The sequence below is a fragment of the Eumetopias jubatus genome, unplaced genomic scaffold (genome assembly GCF_037043125.1).
Source record: "Eumetopias jubatus isolate StellerSeaLion01/CBP00866 unplaced genomic scaffold, mEumJub1_p1.0 scaffold_10, whole genome shotgun sequence".
NCBI lineage: Eukaryota > Metazoa > Chordata > Mammalia > Carnivora > Otariidae > Eumetopias > Eumetopias jubatus.
In genome coordinates this window covers 107,871,753-107,885,079 of record NW_028274816.1, presented here as the reverse complement: position 1 = coordinate 107,885,079, position 13,327 = coordinate 107,871,753, and the positions used below count along the sequence as shown (strand labels likewise).

The 13,327-nt window shown below is 40.1% G+C and overlaps 1 protein-coding gene across 2 annotated transcripts in view; it reads left to right on the top strand.

Annotated features, from left to right (window-relative positions):
- The window catches only part of SPAG9 (sperm associated antigen 9), a 135,092-nt gene extending 122,111 nt beyond the window's left edge, over positions 1 to 12,981 (top strand). Inside the window, exons 27-30 of one of the 2 annotated variants that reach the window (XM_028091364.2) lie at positions 1,203 to 1,241; positions 2,180 to 2,356; positions 4,809 to 4,958; positions 11,510 to 12,981. In XM_028091364.2, the coding sequence (XP_027947165.1) occupies positions 1,203 to 1,241; positions 2,180 to 2,356; positions 4,809 to 4,958; positions 11,510 to 11,625 (482 nt within the window). In that variant the 3' untranslated portion in view covers positions 11,626 to 12,981. The remainder of the gene's footprint in view (positions 1 to 1,202; positions 1,242 to 2,179; positions 2,357 to 4,808; positions 4,959 to 11,509) is intronic. The other variant, XM_028091365.2, reaches the window with a different exon arrangement.
- The last annotated feature ends 346 nt before the right edge of the window (positions 12,982 to 13,327 follow it).

The following is a 13,327-nucleotide window of genomic DNA, read 5'->3' as shown; positions in this document are numbered from 1 at the left end:
TTTAGCTGACTGTCACAATGCAAACAGAAGAGTTGTAGGGTGTAGTTGTGTCCAGAATTCAGGCAAAAGGAATGATTTTGGTATTGGCAAATCAGGTAATTCAGGAAATCAGGCTGATGACAAAGACCTAACTATTGTTCCTTCATTACTTCTACAACACTTATAAATTTTAGTGAATTAACAGTGTCCATGTGTCAGGACCAACGTTTTATAACTAAAAAATGTTCCATTGTGAGAGGCTCCTTTTCTCAATTCAGGAATCACAGTCCTATTTCATTATTTAAATAAAGGCTGAAGTCTGGCTTTCTTCCAGTGTTAGTACATCAATATCCAGAAACAGGGCCTAGAATCATTCTGGTTCTTCACAGCCCTCTGGCAGTTAGTTTGGATGTTCCAGTTGGCTTATTTGAGGTTTTGAAAATGTTGTGGGAAAAGTTTCTTAGGTTAGCAAGAGCTTCATGGTGCTGGAGAGAAGCCATCTCTCCTGTATGTGAAAAGGTTGTAAACAAAATGTACGTTGTATGTTTTTTATATTATGTTTCATTATTATTTTTGTGAACAAAATGTACATTGTTTTTCATATTATGTTCCATTACATTGATTATTCATCAAATGAGCATTTTTGTGTTACAGAATTCGTGGGCCAGGAATGGTTTGAAAACCAGTGCCATAAGTCCAGAAAATAAGTTGATAACTAAATAAAATAGTTCTGAGGAATTTCCCTACCTTTCTTTAGGGAGAAGGGGGGAATCTTGGGGGGTGGTCTATCTGGAGCCTTTGAAGAACCTAAGTTCTTAATCCCATCTATCTTTTGTGCAATTACTTATAAATCTACATGAATTCATGTCACTTCTTTATAAAAGAGAGTTCCATTTTAGCATAGCTATTTGAACCAGATTTCTTAAAGAAAAGGGGGAAATATTCGCATTTAGGAAATGCTCCCTGATAAATCAGTTCTTCTTCTCTGAAATGGCTTTATAATTAAGAAAAGCAAAATCACAGTAAATCACACTGTCCTTTTTGAGCAGAGATCTTGTACAGAGGCTTTGGTAAGAACTTTCCGTGTTACTTGGTGTTCTACCAAGTTGGATTTTGTTAATGTAGTGAGGAGCTTAGAAGAGAAGGCGCGAGAGCGGAGGCTCATGGTAGTGCCCATCCCCCTGCCGTGCACCTCTCCATGTGCCTTTCCTCTCTCACTGTAGCCGTAATCCTCCACCAGGGACGCTTACTGGGGCTGAGGGGTAAGTGCAGAGCCTGGACCCAGCTCTTCTTGCTGGCTTCTGATGGCCACTGGGAGGCTGTCCTCCGGCTCTAGACGCCCTCTTGAATGTTCCTAAATGCCATCCACTCAGTCACTGCATCGCAGCAGGTGTTCTGTTGGTTTTGTTTTTTAACGTCTGTTACATGGCCACCAAACTACTGCTCAGCCGCTTAGTGTATTTATCATCTTTTGTTGCAGCTGAACTTTCTTCCAGACTTTGTTTTCCTTCCAGTAAAAACACGACACATCTCTTAAAACTGTCATTAATCTCCATTGTTTACTCTTATTACCGACCATGTTTCTTTCATTCACTTACTGGCCCATGGAATGGGGATGTTTTGTGAGTCTGGTTGTTCTAAAATAATGCAGCAGGCCGTCAGTCTGGTGTAAATCAAAGCTACACTATTGAAGTGGCTGTATCCTTTTAAACACAGCTTTTTACCACCCCCCTCAAGGGAGATTCTCTTACCACAGGGGAGAAAAATCAGAAGAGAAAACTATGAAAATTTTATTTAACAATAAACCCATTTACTTTAAACTGTGTAACTGGTTAGTCTTCTAAAATGGGGATTTAAAAAATAAATAAAATAAAACAGACATACCTAAGATTCAAATCTGGTTTTTTTTAAACTAAGTTTGTTTTTGTTTTTGTTTTAATTAATAGATATGTTTAAAAACTAAGTGTAGTTATTGCTAGACTGGCAAAATCCCCTACTCCATTTACTGAGGTACTTAAAAATAACTAGCATGCTATGTTACCTTTTTTTCCCAGCTTTGTCTTGAGTTGGCATTGCTGCCCTTGTTTTTACCTCAACTGGCTGTAGCTTTTAGATAATATCATAAGGATTAACCAGTAACATCCTACATCATTACTATTTCCAAGGGGAAAATATTTGGTCTTTGGTTTTTCTGTTGCAGCAAATAAAACCTCAGGAGCAACAGGAAATCGTCCTGGAAGTGTAATCCGAGTGTATGGTGATGAAAACAGCGATAAAGTGACTCCGGGGACATTTATACCCTATTGTTCAATGGCACATGCACAGCTTTGCTTCCATGGGCACCGGGATGCTGTGAAATTCTTTGTGGCAGTCCCAGGTGAGTTAGATTGTTCTGTCAAGAGGTTGCATGTAATTGTCTCTTTTCTGTGCCTTGGTTCTACTACCTAGTCTAATGCAAAGAACTGGAATTACAGATAATTCCAGTATAATATATGAAAAGTTATAACGGAGGTATGGATAAAGCACTGTAGGGACATTTGAATGAAATTGTTTTGGAATCTCTCCTCTCTCCCCAAAAACAAACTTGTCGATTTTTATTTAAGAGACCTGCTCGTGGACGCCTGGGTGGCTCAGTTGGTTAAGCGACCTGAGCCGAAGGCTCAGGTCATGATCCTGGAGTCCCTGGATCAAGTCCCGCATTGGGCTCCCTGCTCGGCAGGGAGTCTGCTTCTCCCTCTGACCCTTCCCCCCCTCATGTGCTTTCTCTCTCTCTCTCATTCTCTCTCTCTCAAATAAATAAAATCTTAAAAAAAAAAAAAATAAGAGACCTGCTCGCTTTTGAAAAGCAGTGGTAGGTACTATTTTGTCACCGCAGAATACCAGAAATAATCGTGGCCTAACACTAGAGAGAAGCCCCTGTCGTCAAGATCATATACAGGAAGAGGAGACCGTGTTCTGGGGCCTGTCTCAGTGCTGTGGCAAAGGGTGGCAGACTGGGAGTCCCCGCCTCGCCCTTGCCTAGTTGTCTTGAGCAAGTCACTTCACCTCTGAGACTTATCCTCATTTCCTAAGTGGACATGACTAATCTCTTGTTTTGCTGACCTCATTTGTTGTGAAAGTTAACAAAAGTGCTTTGGAGCTATAAAGCTCCATCTATCTAGATGAAAGGTGGTAGTAGTGCTGTCCAGGGAAAAAGGTTCTGTCCATTAAGAATACTAAACTGATGTGACTGACCATCTGCAAGCAGGTCCCACATTTTGAATTCTTTTCCCCCATAAGATGCAAGTTTTGGAGGTCTACAAAGTTCAGTTCTGACTTTGCCACACCAGCTGTGTGACATTGGACATGATAGCGTCTCAGTGTGTTAGGGTTCTTCAGAGAAGCAGAACCGATAGGGTATCAGAGAGAAAGAGAGATTGATTCAATTTAAGGAATTGGCTCATGTGATTCTGGGGGCTTCAGGTCTGAAATCTGCAGGGAGTCCAGCAGACTGGAGACCCAGGAAAGAGTTGATGTTGCAGCTGGAGTCCAAAGGCAGTCTAGAGGCAGAATTCCTCCTTCCTCAGGGGACCTATCTTTTTCTCGGAAGGCCTTCAGCGGATTGATGAGGCCCACCACATTATGGAGAATAATCTGCTTTACTCACGTCCACTGATTTCAGTGTGGATTATATCTAAAAAATACCTTCACGGCAATATCTAAACTGGAGTTTGGCCACATATCTGTGCACCAGAGCCTAGTCAGGTTGACACATAAACTGAACCATCGTCCTCATTTTTCTGAGGGTGTTCCAAAGATCAAATGATTCAGTGTACATGGTGTGGCTGGCACATGGTATCCTAACCAGTTACTCAGTATTCTTAACAACATGGTGATGAGCTTCCTGAAACATACACCTTGTATATTTATATAGTCATTTCCTTAGGATAAATTCCTAAAAATGGAATTGCTGATAGTAGTATCTTTCTGCTTTTGTGAAAAAAGGGTCCTAGAGTCCCCTTTGAGTCTGTTGTAGTCCTCTAATCCCATTCCCTTCCCCTTTCCTCTCCATATGCTACTGCAGTCCTGAAGTTGACAAGTATCCTGCCATGTTTTTATATTTTTACATTTGAACAAATCTATAAACTATGTGTAGTCTTTTCTTGTGTCTTTGAACTTAAATGTTATGTCATATATATATTCTTCAACTCTCTTCTCATTTTTTTTAATTTATTAATGTTTATACATAAAAATCTAGTTCATTTAACTAGGGCATATTAAAGGTTTCTCTCCCATTTCATGCTCAAGGATTCTACCTTAGAACTTAAATTTAGAATAAATGGCACATTTACTAGTAATTTTATTTGCATAATCTAAATTATAAATAAGATGTAATTTTCTTAAATATGAGAGGAATATGATGGATTTAAAATACATTTAAATATTAATTATGCATATCCAAACTCACAGGGCTTACGTTGAAGACCTTTCTTATCTCTTACAGAGATGCACGCATACCCTTTCCTTTGTCCCTTAGGTCAAAAGATGTAGATCGTAATAGTCTGAAGCAGGCAGCGAAGACCAGCCTGGCCATACACAGATCTCATAATGGGTTTTGGACCCATTCCTGCTTTGGTACAAAATGGCTCTACTTAGATTTTCAAATTGTGTTCTTAGGACCTTTATAGATATTTTCTGATCATGTAGAGGCTTCTGCGATTCCCAGTACTTTGGTTGTATCAGAATATATTTACCTTTTTGTTCAACTTTCTGAAAATATTCAGAGAAAATGAGTCTTCCCCACCCCAGTCTGTGATAAGTAACATCTGCTTCTGTTCTTGCACAAATAGGTCAAGTCGTCAGCCCACAAAGTGGCAGTAGTGACACAGATCTAACAGGTGACAAGGCAGGGCCATCTACACAGGAGCCTGGCAGCCAGATGCCCTTGAAGTCTATGCTCGTCATCAGTGGAGGAGAGGGCTACATTGACTTCCGAATGGGTAAGTCATGGGTTCTGGCCACTGTGTTCTGTAACTTGGATTTTCACTCATAGTAAACAAGAACCTACTCTTGATAAGTGATTTCTAAGACGTTTTCTTTGAATTCTTTACTTGCAAAAGGACTTTATATTTTCCCTTTTCCTTATTTCTTTGTTTTTAAGTTTCTTTTTATACCCCAATGTATTTGTTTGAAGGAGCATTCGAAAATAGCAGGGTTTAGGGTGCCTGGCTGGCTCAGAAGAGCATGCAGCTCTTGATCTTGGGGTTGCAGGTTCGAGCCACCCACCCCATGGTGGGTGTGGAGATTACTTTAAAAAAAAAAAAGAAAAAAAACACCCTGCATTATCTGCAAATAAAATTTGATGAAAATATAAGACTCCTGTTGACATGTATCACCCACCACTTAAAAAAACAAAAAGAAAACAGGGTTGGGTCATATATGGATGTATATGTGAAGAGCATAAAAAGGAGTCAGAAGGCCTTGGGCAAATCATTCAGCCTCCCAGAAGTCCAGTTTCCTCACCTGCAAAAGGGAGAAATAAAAATACTTCATAAAGTGGTGTTTGTATAAAAATGGATTTTATTTGTTCTTTTTCTCACTTTACAAACACTATTGCTAGGTGCTTGTCAGCCTTGAGCTTGAGATGCAGACACAGATCAGACAAAGCCTGCCTCTGGCTTTGGAATTATAGGAGAGTGCAGAGATAGAAATGTGTTAATAGATAAGTGCCCTGGGTGGGGGTGGGGGGAGGGACAGAGTCAACACACGGTGCTTGAGCTGACAGAGCTCTGAGTAGTGTAGTCTAAAGGGTTGGGTTGGGGGTGAGCAGGATGCGGATTGCTGGGGATTGGCATTCCAAGGTAAGATAAGAGCTTGACCAAAGGCTTAGAAATGTTAAAACCACCTTAATTGAAGAAAAACTGTTCTTAAATGGCTGGACCGTGGAGTAGAGGCAAATGTACATTTGACCAGAGTTAAATCTAGAAATGGGGGTTGGGGCTGGATTATGGAAGACCTTTATATACCAAATTAAGGAGTTTCCGCTTCCATATTTTTATGTATGTATGTATGTATTTATGTATATATTTCCTTCCTTTCCTTTCCTTTCTCTGATTCCAGTCTGGTTAACATACAGTGTGTTAGTTTCAGGTGTACGATATAGTGATTCAGCAATTCCACAGATCACGCAGTGCTCATTCCAACAGGTGCACTTCTTAATCCCCATCACCTGTTTCCTCATTCCCCCACCCACCTCCCCCCAGGTAACCATCATTTTGCTCTCTGTAGTTAATGCACTTCTATCTTTAAAGCTAAGGAAAACTGTCAGAGGACTTTAACTAGAAGAGCAATACGAATAGATTTGTGTGGAAGATGAATTGGAGGTATAAGACTAGACGTAGCGAAATGAGATAGGAAAAAATGAAAAACTGAGTGGGGCACTAACAGTAGGAATAGATAAAGCAGCATGTTGGGGAATTAGTAACTAATAGGATGTGGGGAAAGGCGGGGTGATCCATTTACTCAGAGATAAAGATTATCAGAACAGAAGAAGCAGATCTGGAGGGGGAGAGAGGAATTTGATGTTGGGCATCACCTTGACCTTGAAGAGCATGGGAGCTGGGAGTTGTCTAGGTGGAAGACGGCCATTGGGCTTTGGGGTATAAAGATTTTATATCTCAGAAGGGGGGATTTGGGGGCTGTTAGCATGTAGTGGTACTTAAAACCACAAGGGTTGATGAGCTTACCCAAGGAGAGTGTGTAGGGGCTAAAAGAAGAGGTTCTAAGGTAGAACCCTGTATTATTGTTCCATTAAAAGAACCATTAGAGGGGCGCCTGGGTGGCTCAGTCGTTGAGCGTCTGCCTTCGGCTCAGGTCATGATCCTGGGGTCCTGGGATCGAGCCCCACGTCGGGCTCCCTGCTCAGCGGGAAGCCTGCTTCTCCCTCTCCCGCTCCCCCTGCTTGTGTTCCTGCTCTTGCTATCTCTCTCTGTCAAATAAATAAATTTTAAAAAATCTTTAAAAAAAAAAAAATAAAAGAACCATTAGAGCTTATGAAGGGATCTGAGAAGGAATGGCCAGAGGGGGACCACGAAAACAGAGAACTGATGTTTGATGTTTTGGAAAGTGTAGTGTTTTGTAAACTTGTAAGGCACTGTGATGTGAACTTACTTATTTGCTGTAAATAAAGGGATCCTTTGGATGTGCCTAAAATCAAAATGATTCAGAAAGCTCGTAAACGTAAGGTTTTAGAGAATATAATGTTGTAGATTGGTGACATATACTTTAGTTATAAATTCTGTAAGAAAGTAGTATAAAATTTAGGGCCATGTAAAGGACAGTGGGCCACATAAAATTAGTATAAACCAGATTATTTGACAGAAAAGACTTACACATTTTTAAGGGAGGTGTTAAGGTGAAGTTTAGGAATTGATTGATTCTGTTGATGTCAGCAGGAATGAAGTTACTTCAAAATGTTTTAAATAATTGACTGTTGGTGCAGAATTCCTTGATAGAAAAGGACTCCCATTTAGCTGGAGTGATTAGGGCAGCTTTTCCTTGGAGTGCAGCACAGCAGTTGGAACCATACTAAGGAGTATGTTAATAAAATCTCTGTGGTTTTTCCATGTCCACCAGAAATTGCTTCCATTGTGGATCCTGAAAATAGCATAAAAAATGCTTAGCCAGATTTGTCAGTATCTCTAGTTAATCCAGCCTGAAAAGCAGACTTGTCTTAAAACATAGGTTAATTTTAATAGTAAATAATGCTTTTTTAAAAAAAAAAATCAAATTTGATCTTTTTTTTGTTCCATTTCCATTTCCTGTAATAGTTTAACAATGAAAAATTGATCCCAACCATCCCATGGTTTTGGGGGTTTTTGTTTGTTTGTTTGTTTTGTTTAATTCTAGTGTAGTTAACATACAGTGTTGTATTAGTTTCGGGTGCATGGTATAGTGACTCAGCACTTCCATACCTCACCCGTGCTCCTCAGAGCAGGTGTGCTCTTACCCCCCTTCACCTGTTTACCCCAGTCGTCTAGTTTTAGCGGTTTAATTAAATAGGATGTAGAGCCCTAGGAAATGGTGATTCTAAACAATAGAACCTTCAAAACAAAACAACTCAAATACCAACAACCTTTGATCTCAGCCAACTAATTTTGTCATTGTTGTAATTTTTTATTTTTTTTTAATTATTTTTATTTATTTTGGTGGGGGAGGGGCGGAGGGAGAAGGACAGGGAGAGAGAGAATCTTAAGCAGGCTCCACACCCAGCACAGAGCCCAACGTGGGGCTCAATCTCGCCACCCTGAGATCATGACCTGAGCTGAGATCAAGAGTCAGACACTTAACTGACTGAGCCACCCAGGCACCCCTCGTTGTACTTTTTAAAATTTAAAAACCAAACTCCAGTTTTTTATATTCTTGAATTTGGTCTTGAGTCTTTGAGAGCATGCACCACTGCACAGTTTGACATTGCTGTGGAAGGACCACTAGGAGGTGGGTTAAAGGACAGTTTGGCCTACAGAGAAAAGTGCCAACTTTTTTTTTTTAATCAGTAGGTTTAGTAATTGATTAGATGCAAATGACAATGAAAAGGAAATTAATAAACTAGACAAAGATAGAAAATATGCAGATAAAATTTCACAAATAACTGCATCTTAAAACATAAATGAAAAACTAAAGTAATAAAATATTCATATTTTAATATGCCTAACAAAAAACAAAGAATATGGAGATTAAGAAAATATGATAAGGAAAAACTAAATGCTAAGTGACTACATACAAACAATATCCAAAAACTGCTGAATTCGTTTGGTAAAGAATTCTTGTCACAAAACAAGTCTCAATAAATGTTGAAGAATTAGAGAGTAGATATTCTTTTCATAGGGACATTAATCTCTAAATCATATATTTTTAGGGTATATTCCTTTTTTAAATTAACATATAATGTATTATTTGTTTCAGGGGTACAGGTCGGTGATTCATCAGTCTTATATAATACCCAGTGCTCATTACAACACATGCCCTCCCCAATATGCATCACCCAGTTACCCCATCCCTCCAACCCCCCTCCCCGCCAGCAGCCCTCAGTTTGGTTCCTGTGACTAAGAGTCTCTTATGGTTTCGTCTTGTTTCATTTTTTCCTATCTTCCCCTATGATCCTCTGCCTTGTTTCTTAAATTCCACATATCGGTGAGGTCATATGATAATTGTCTTTCTCTGGTTGACTTATTTTCACTCAGCATATACCCTCTAGTTCCATCCACATCGTTGCAAATGGCAAGATTTCATTTTTTGATGGCTGAGTAGTATTCCAGTGTGTGTGTGTGTGTGTGTGTGTGTACACACACACCACATCTTCCCTATCCATCTGTCAATGGATATCTGCGCTCTTTCCATAGTGTGGCTATTGTGGACATTGCTGCTATAAACATTGGAGTGCAGGTGCCCCTTTGGATCACTACATTTGTATCTTTGGGGTAAATCACCAGTAGTGCAATTGCTGGGTCATAGGGTAGCTCTATTTTCAACTTTTTGAGGAACCTCCATACTGTTTTCCAGAGTGGCTGCACCAGCTTGCATTCTCACCAACAGTGTAGGAGGGTTCTCCTTTCTCCTCATCCCCGCCAACATCTGTCGTTTCCTGACTTGTTAATTTTAGCCTTTCTGACTGGTGTGAGGTGGTATCTCATTGTGGTTTTGATTTGGATTTCCCTGATGCCGACTGTTGTTGAGCACTTTTTCATATGTCTGTTGAAAAGTGCCTACTTTTAAGGTTTATTCTCTGCCACTGTTTCTAGTTGATACTACCACTGTTTTCTTTTGCCCATCTGAAATTCAGGTGAGACACACGGCAAAACTAGCAGATCAGTGGTGTATCTTTGCCCCTTGGTGTGTGTGTGTGTGTGTGTGTGTGTGTGTGTGTGTGTGTGTGTGTGTGTAAGGATTCTGTTGAAGAATCTGTCCCACGATACCAGTTGTCACTGAGTTGTGTCAGAATAACCCTGTTTCTGCAACAGCAAAACCAGGGATGCACTTTGTAGAGAGGAGTGTGGTTTGCTTGTACTGGGCCTTGGAGAGCGGTGTCTTTGATCAGGACTTCATTTATCCAGTTGACTCAGCTGTTTCTAGGAGAACCCATAGCCTGTCTGTGGCTTCGGCCTCATTTCTTCATCTCCACCATATACCATTAATTCATAATCTATCCTAAACTTGAAAGTCATGGGAAGAAATAACTCAGTATAGGGCGTCCTGGCTGGCTTAGTCAGTGGAGCATGCGATTTTTGATCTCAGGGTAGTGAGCTTGAGCACCAAGTTGGGTGTAGAGATTACTTAAAAATAAAACCTTGGGGGCGCCTGGGTGGCTCAGTTGGTTGAGCGACTGCCTTAGGCTCAGGTCATGATCCTGGAGTCCCGGGATCAAGTCCCACATTGGGTTCCCTGCTCGACGGGGTGTCTGCTTCTCCCTCTGACCCTACCCCCTCTCATGTGCTTTCTCGCCCTCTCAAATAAATAGAATATTAAAAAAATAAATAAAAATAAATAAAAATAAAAATAAAACCTTGGGGCGCCTTAGGTGGCTCAGATGGTTAAGTGTCTGCCTTCGGTTTGGGTCATGATCCCAGGGTTCTGGGATCAAACCCCACATTGAGCTTCCTGCTCAGCGGGGAATCTGCTTCTTTCTCTCCCTCTGCTCCTCCCCCCAGGTCCTGCTCTCTCTCTCTCAAATAAGTAAAATAACAAATCTTAAAAAAAAAAAAAAAAAAAAAGCTGTCATCCAGTCCATCACCAATGTGCCCTAAAACACACAGATTCAGAAAACAGTTTCTAAAGAAGCTAAATATAATTACAGTCTTCAGAAAATACAAATTCAGTAAATACAGAAAGCATAGGTTAACTTATCTCTCTCTCTACTGTTCCCCCTGCTTGTGCTCTCTCCCTCTCTCTGTCAAATAAATAAAATCTTAAAAAACAAACAAAAAACCCAGTATATTGAGTGATAAATCTGCCATCTCCTAGTGCTGCAGGGAGATAGTTTCTGTTTCCACGGGCTTGTATTGGTTGTCTCTGATTGGAGAGCTTTACTGTCACTGACAACAAACATGAGTTGTTTGGGTTTAGCTAGTTTGTGGGAGCGTGGGCTCTAACTCCACGCTTCCACATTTATAGGTCTATGTGGTCTCACTTCTCAGTTTGACATAAATGAGAGAAGACTGTCCATTTGGATGAACATGGGGTTGGACAGCTATTCCTTCTTAGCTTCTCATTTCTGTTAACCTCAGAATGTAGACATAGTGCGATGAGTTTCTAATGTAGTACATACAGTGAGCTCACTTTTATAAATATAGTCTGAAAAATGAATTAACCTTTTCAGAAGTTGGGCAAGTGAAGGTTCTGACTCATGGCTTTTCTTGTACTGTGTTCTCTGAAATGGGAATCGGCCAAGCTCTGTGCATACTGTTGCAGACTAACCCTGAGCATTACATCTGCTGTGTGTCGGCCTGCGTATTCCACGCTCAGCCTAACTTGAGTTCCTGTTGTCATCCCCCAGGTGATGAAGGTGGAGAATCAGAACTTCTTGGAGAGGATCTTCCACTTGAACCTTCTGTCGCCAAAGCAGAAAGGAGTCACCTCATCGTGTGGCAAGTGATGTACGGCAGTGAGTGAGCACATCGGAAACAGGTGGAGACAGGGAAGCTGTCTCTTCTGCATGGTTTAGTTTCCCTTTGCCCCTTGATTTAATGCTCTCTTTGTGAAAGAAGTTTCACCACATACTGTGTGAGCATTTTTTTTCCTGTTAACTCTATATTACAGAACCTGTCCTACCATAACAATACAGGAACGAGCTGTGTTGCTGCACCAGTGTTCTAGGCAATTTCAGTATGTTATGAACAAATCAAAGAATGTTTCCTCTCTGCAAACTGGTGAATTATAGAAAGCAATCCAGATGTGGTTCACTCTGCCACAGTTCATGTCACTCACTTTGATACGGTCACTTTTTAGCTGTCACTAATAATGGAATTAATGGGAACACTTGATAAGTGAAATTGTACCATTAAGTACAGTAATAAAGTTTTCCCCAATGTATTATAAAATTGACACAAACTAGGATTAGGTGGATTATCAGGATTTCTCTAAATGTCCCAGGGGGCTAAAAGCTAACTGTAAATGACTTTAACTTTCACTTTCAAATCTGACAAATCTTGTTTATATGGTATATAAAACCTTGTTTTCATCAGATTTGGGGGGTTTTATATTAAAGAAATTAAGACTACACTATTTAAATAAAAGTTTCCTGTTTCTGACTTATTAGAGCTCTAAAGTTTATGAGGCCTGCTCTCTGAATATTCTGATGATTATTTTTTGAGACTAGTCTCACTCATTTTCAAACTGACGTGTCTGAAACGTTTATTATTTATAAGGCTCAGAAGATCGCTTCAATAATGGGAATGATGGGAGGATTTTTTTTTTTTTAAAGGAAATTGTGTTTTTGGTTCCTGTATCAGTGAATGGTGGTGATTGGTTGAGGTTTTTTTCCACGTAAAAAATTCACCTATTTACCAATTGTTCTTGGACTGCTCTTCCAGTGAATAATAGCAAAGCTACAGTGGAGATAGAGTGGCCTATGAACCGAATAAGGGATTTGGTGAGAAACAGTATTTTCTCTTGTTCTGTGTAAAACTACAGAACAGCTAGCACTTGAATCTTGTATGTAAATGCCACCTTTAAGCATTTGTGCTCTTTTGAGATTAAAACGCCATCTTCAAAGAGGAAAACTATGAAGGGGAAGAAGACAAAGCCAAGATGCCATAAAGTAAAAGCTGACATGTTCCTCTTCTTGCAGGTACCCCCCGTTTAAAAAAACAAGTCTGGGTTTAACTGATTTTCTTGTTTCATAAGTTTTCAGAAACCATTATGCTGCAGTTTTCCCCTCTCTCCAGCTTCTTGAAAATGTGTGATTTACCATTTCCTTAAGCAATACTAAATACAAATTTTAAGTGTTATTTTAAAAATCCAAGCCTGTTGAATAAAGCCCCCCCCCCCACCCCGCCCGGTTATCAGAAGGACTCCCTGAGGGAAAAGTAAGCAAACACAGGCCTCAGACTGTGTTAAGTGTTCTTAAGTGCCAGGGATTTGTTCTTTCTGAATGTCATGCAGACATAGTTGTAAAAAGTATGCCATTGTCCTTCAAGCAGCTACAGGATTAAGCTAGATTATAAATACATGGGATTTAATGAGCTGGAGGATCCGTTTGGCCACATGTGTCTATAAGCACATTGGGTACATAGTAAAGTTGTGGCCACTTTAGATGGCCAGAAGGAAAAACTCCTTTGGTAAAAGCTGTACTAAAAGGATAATTTTTTTGCTT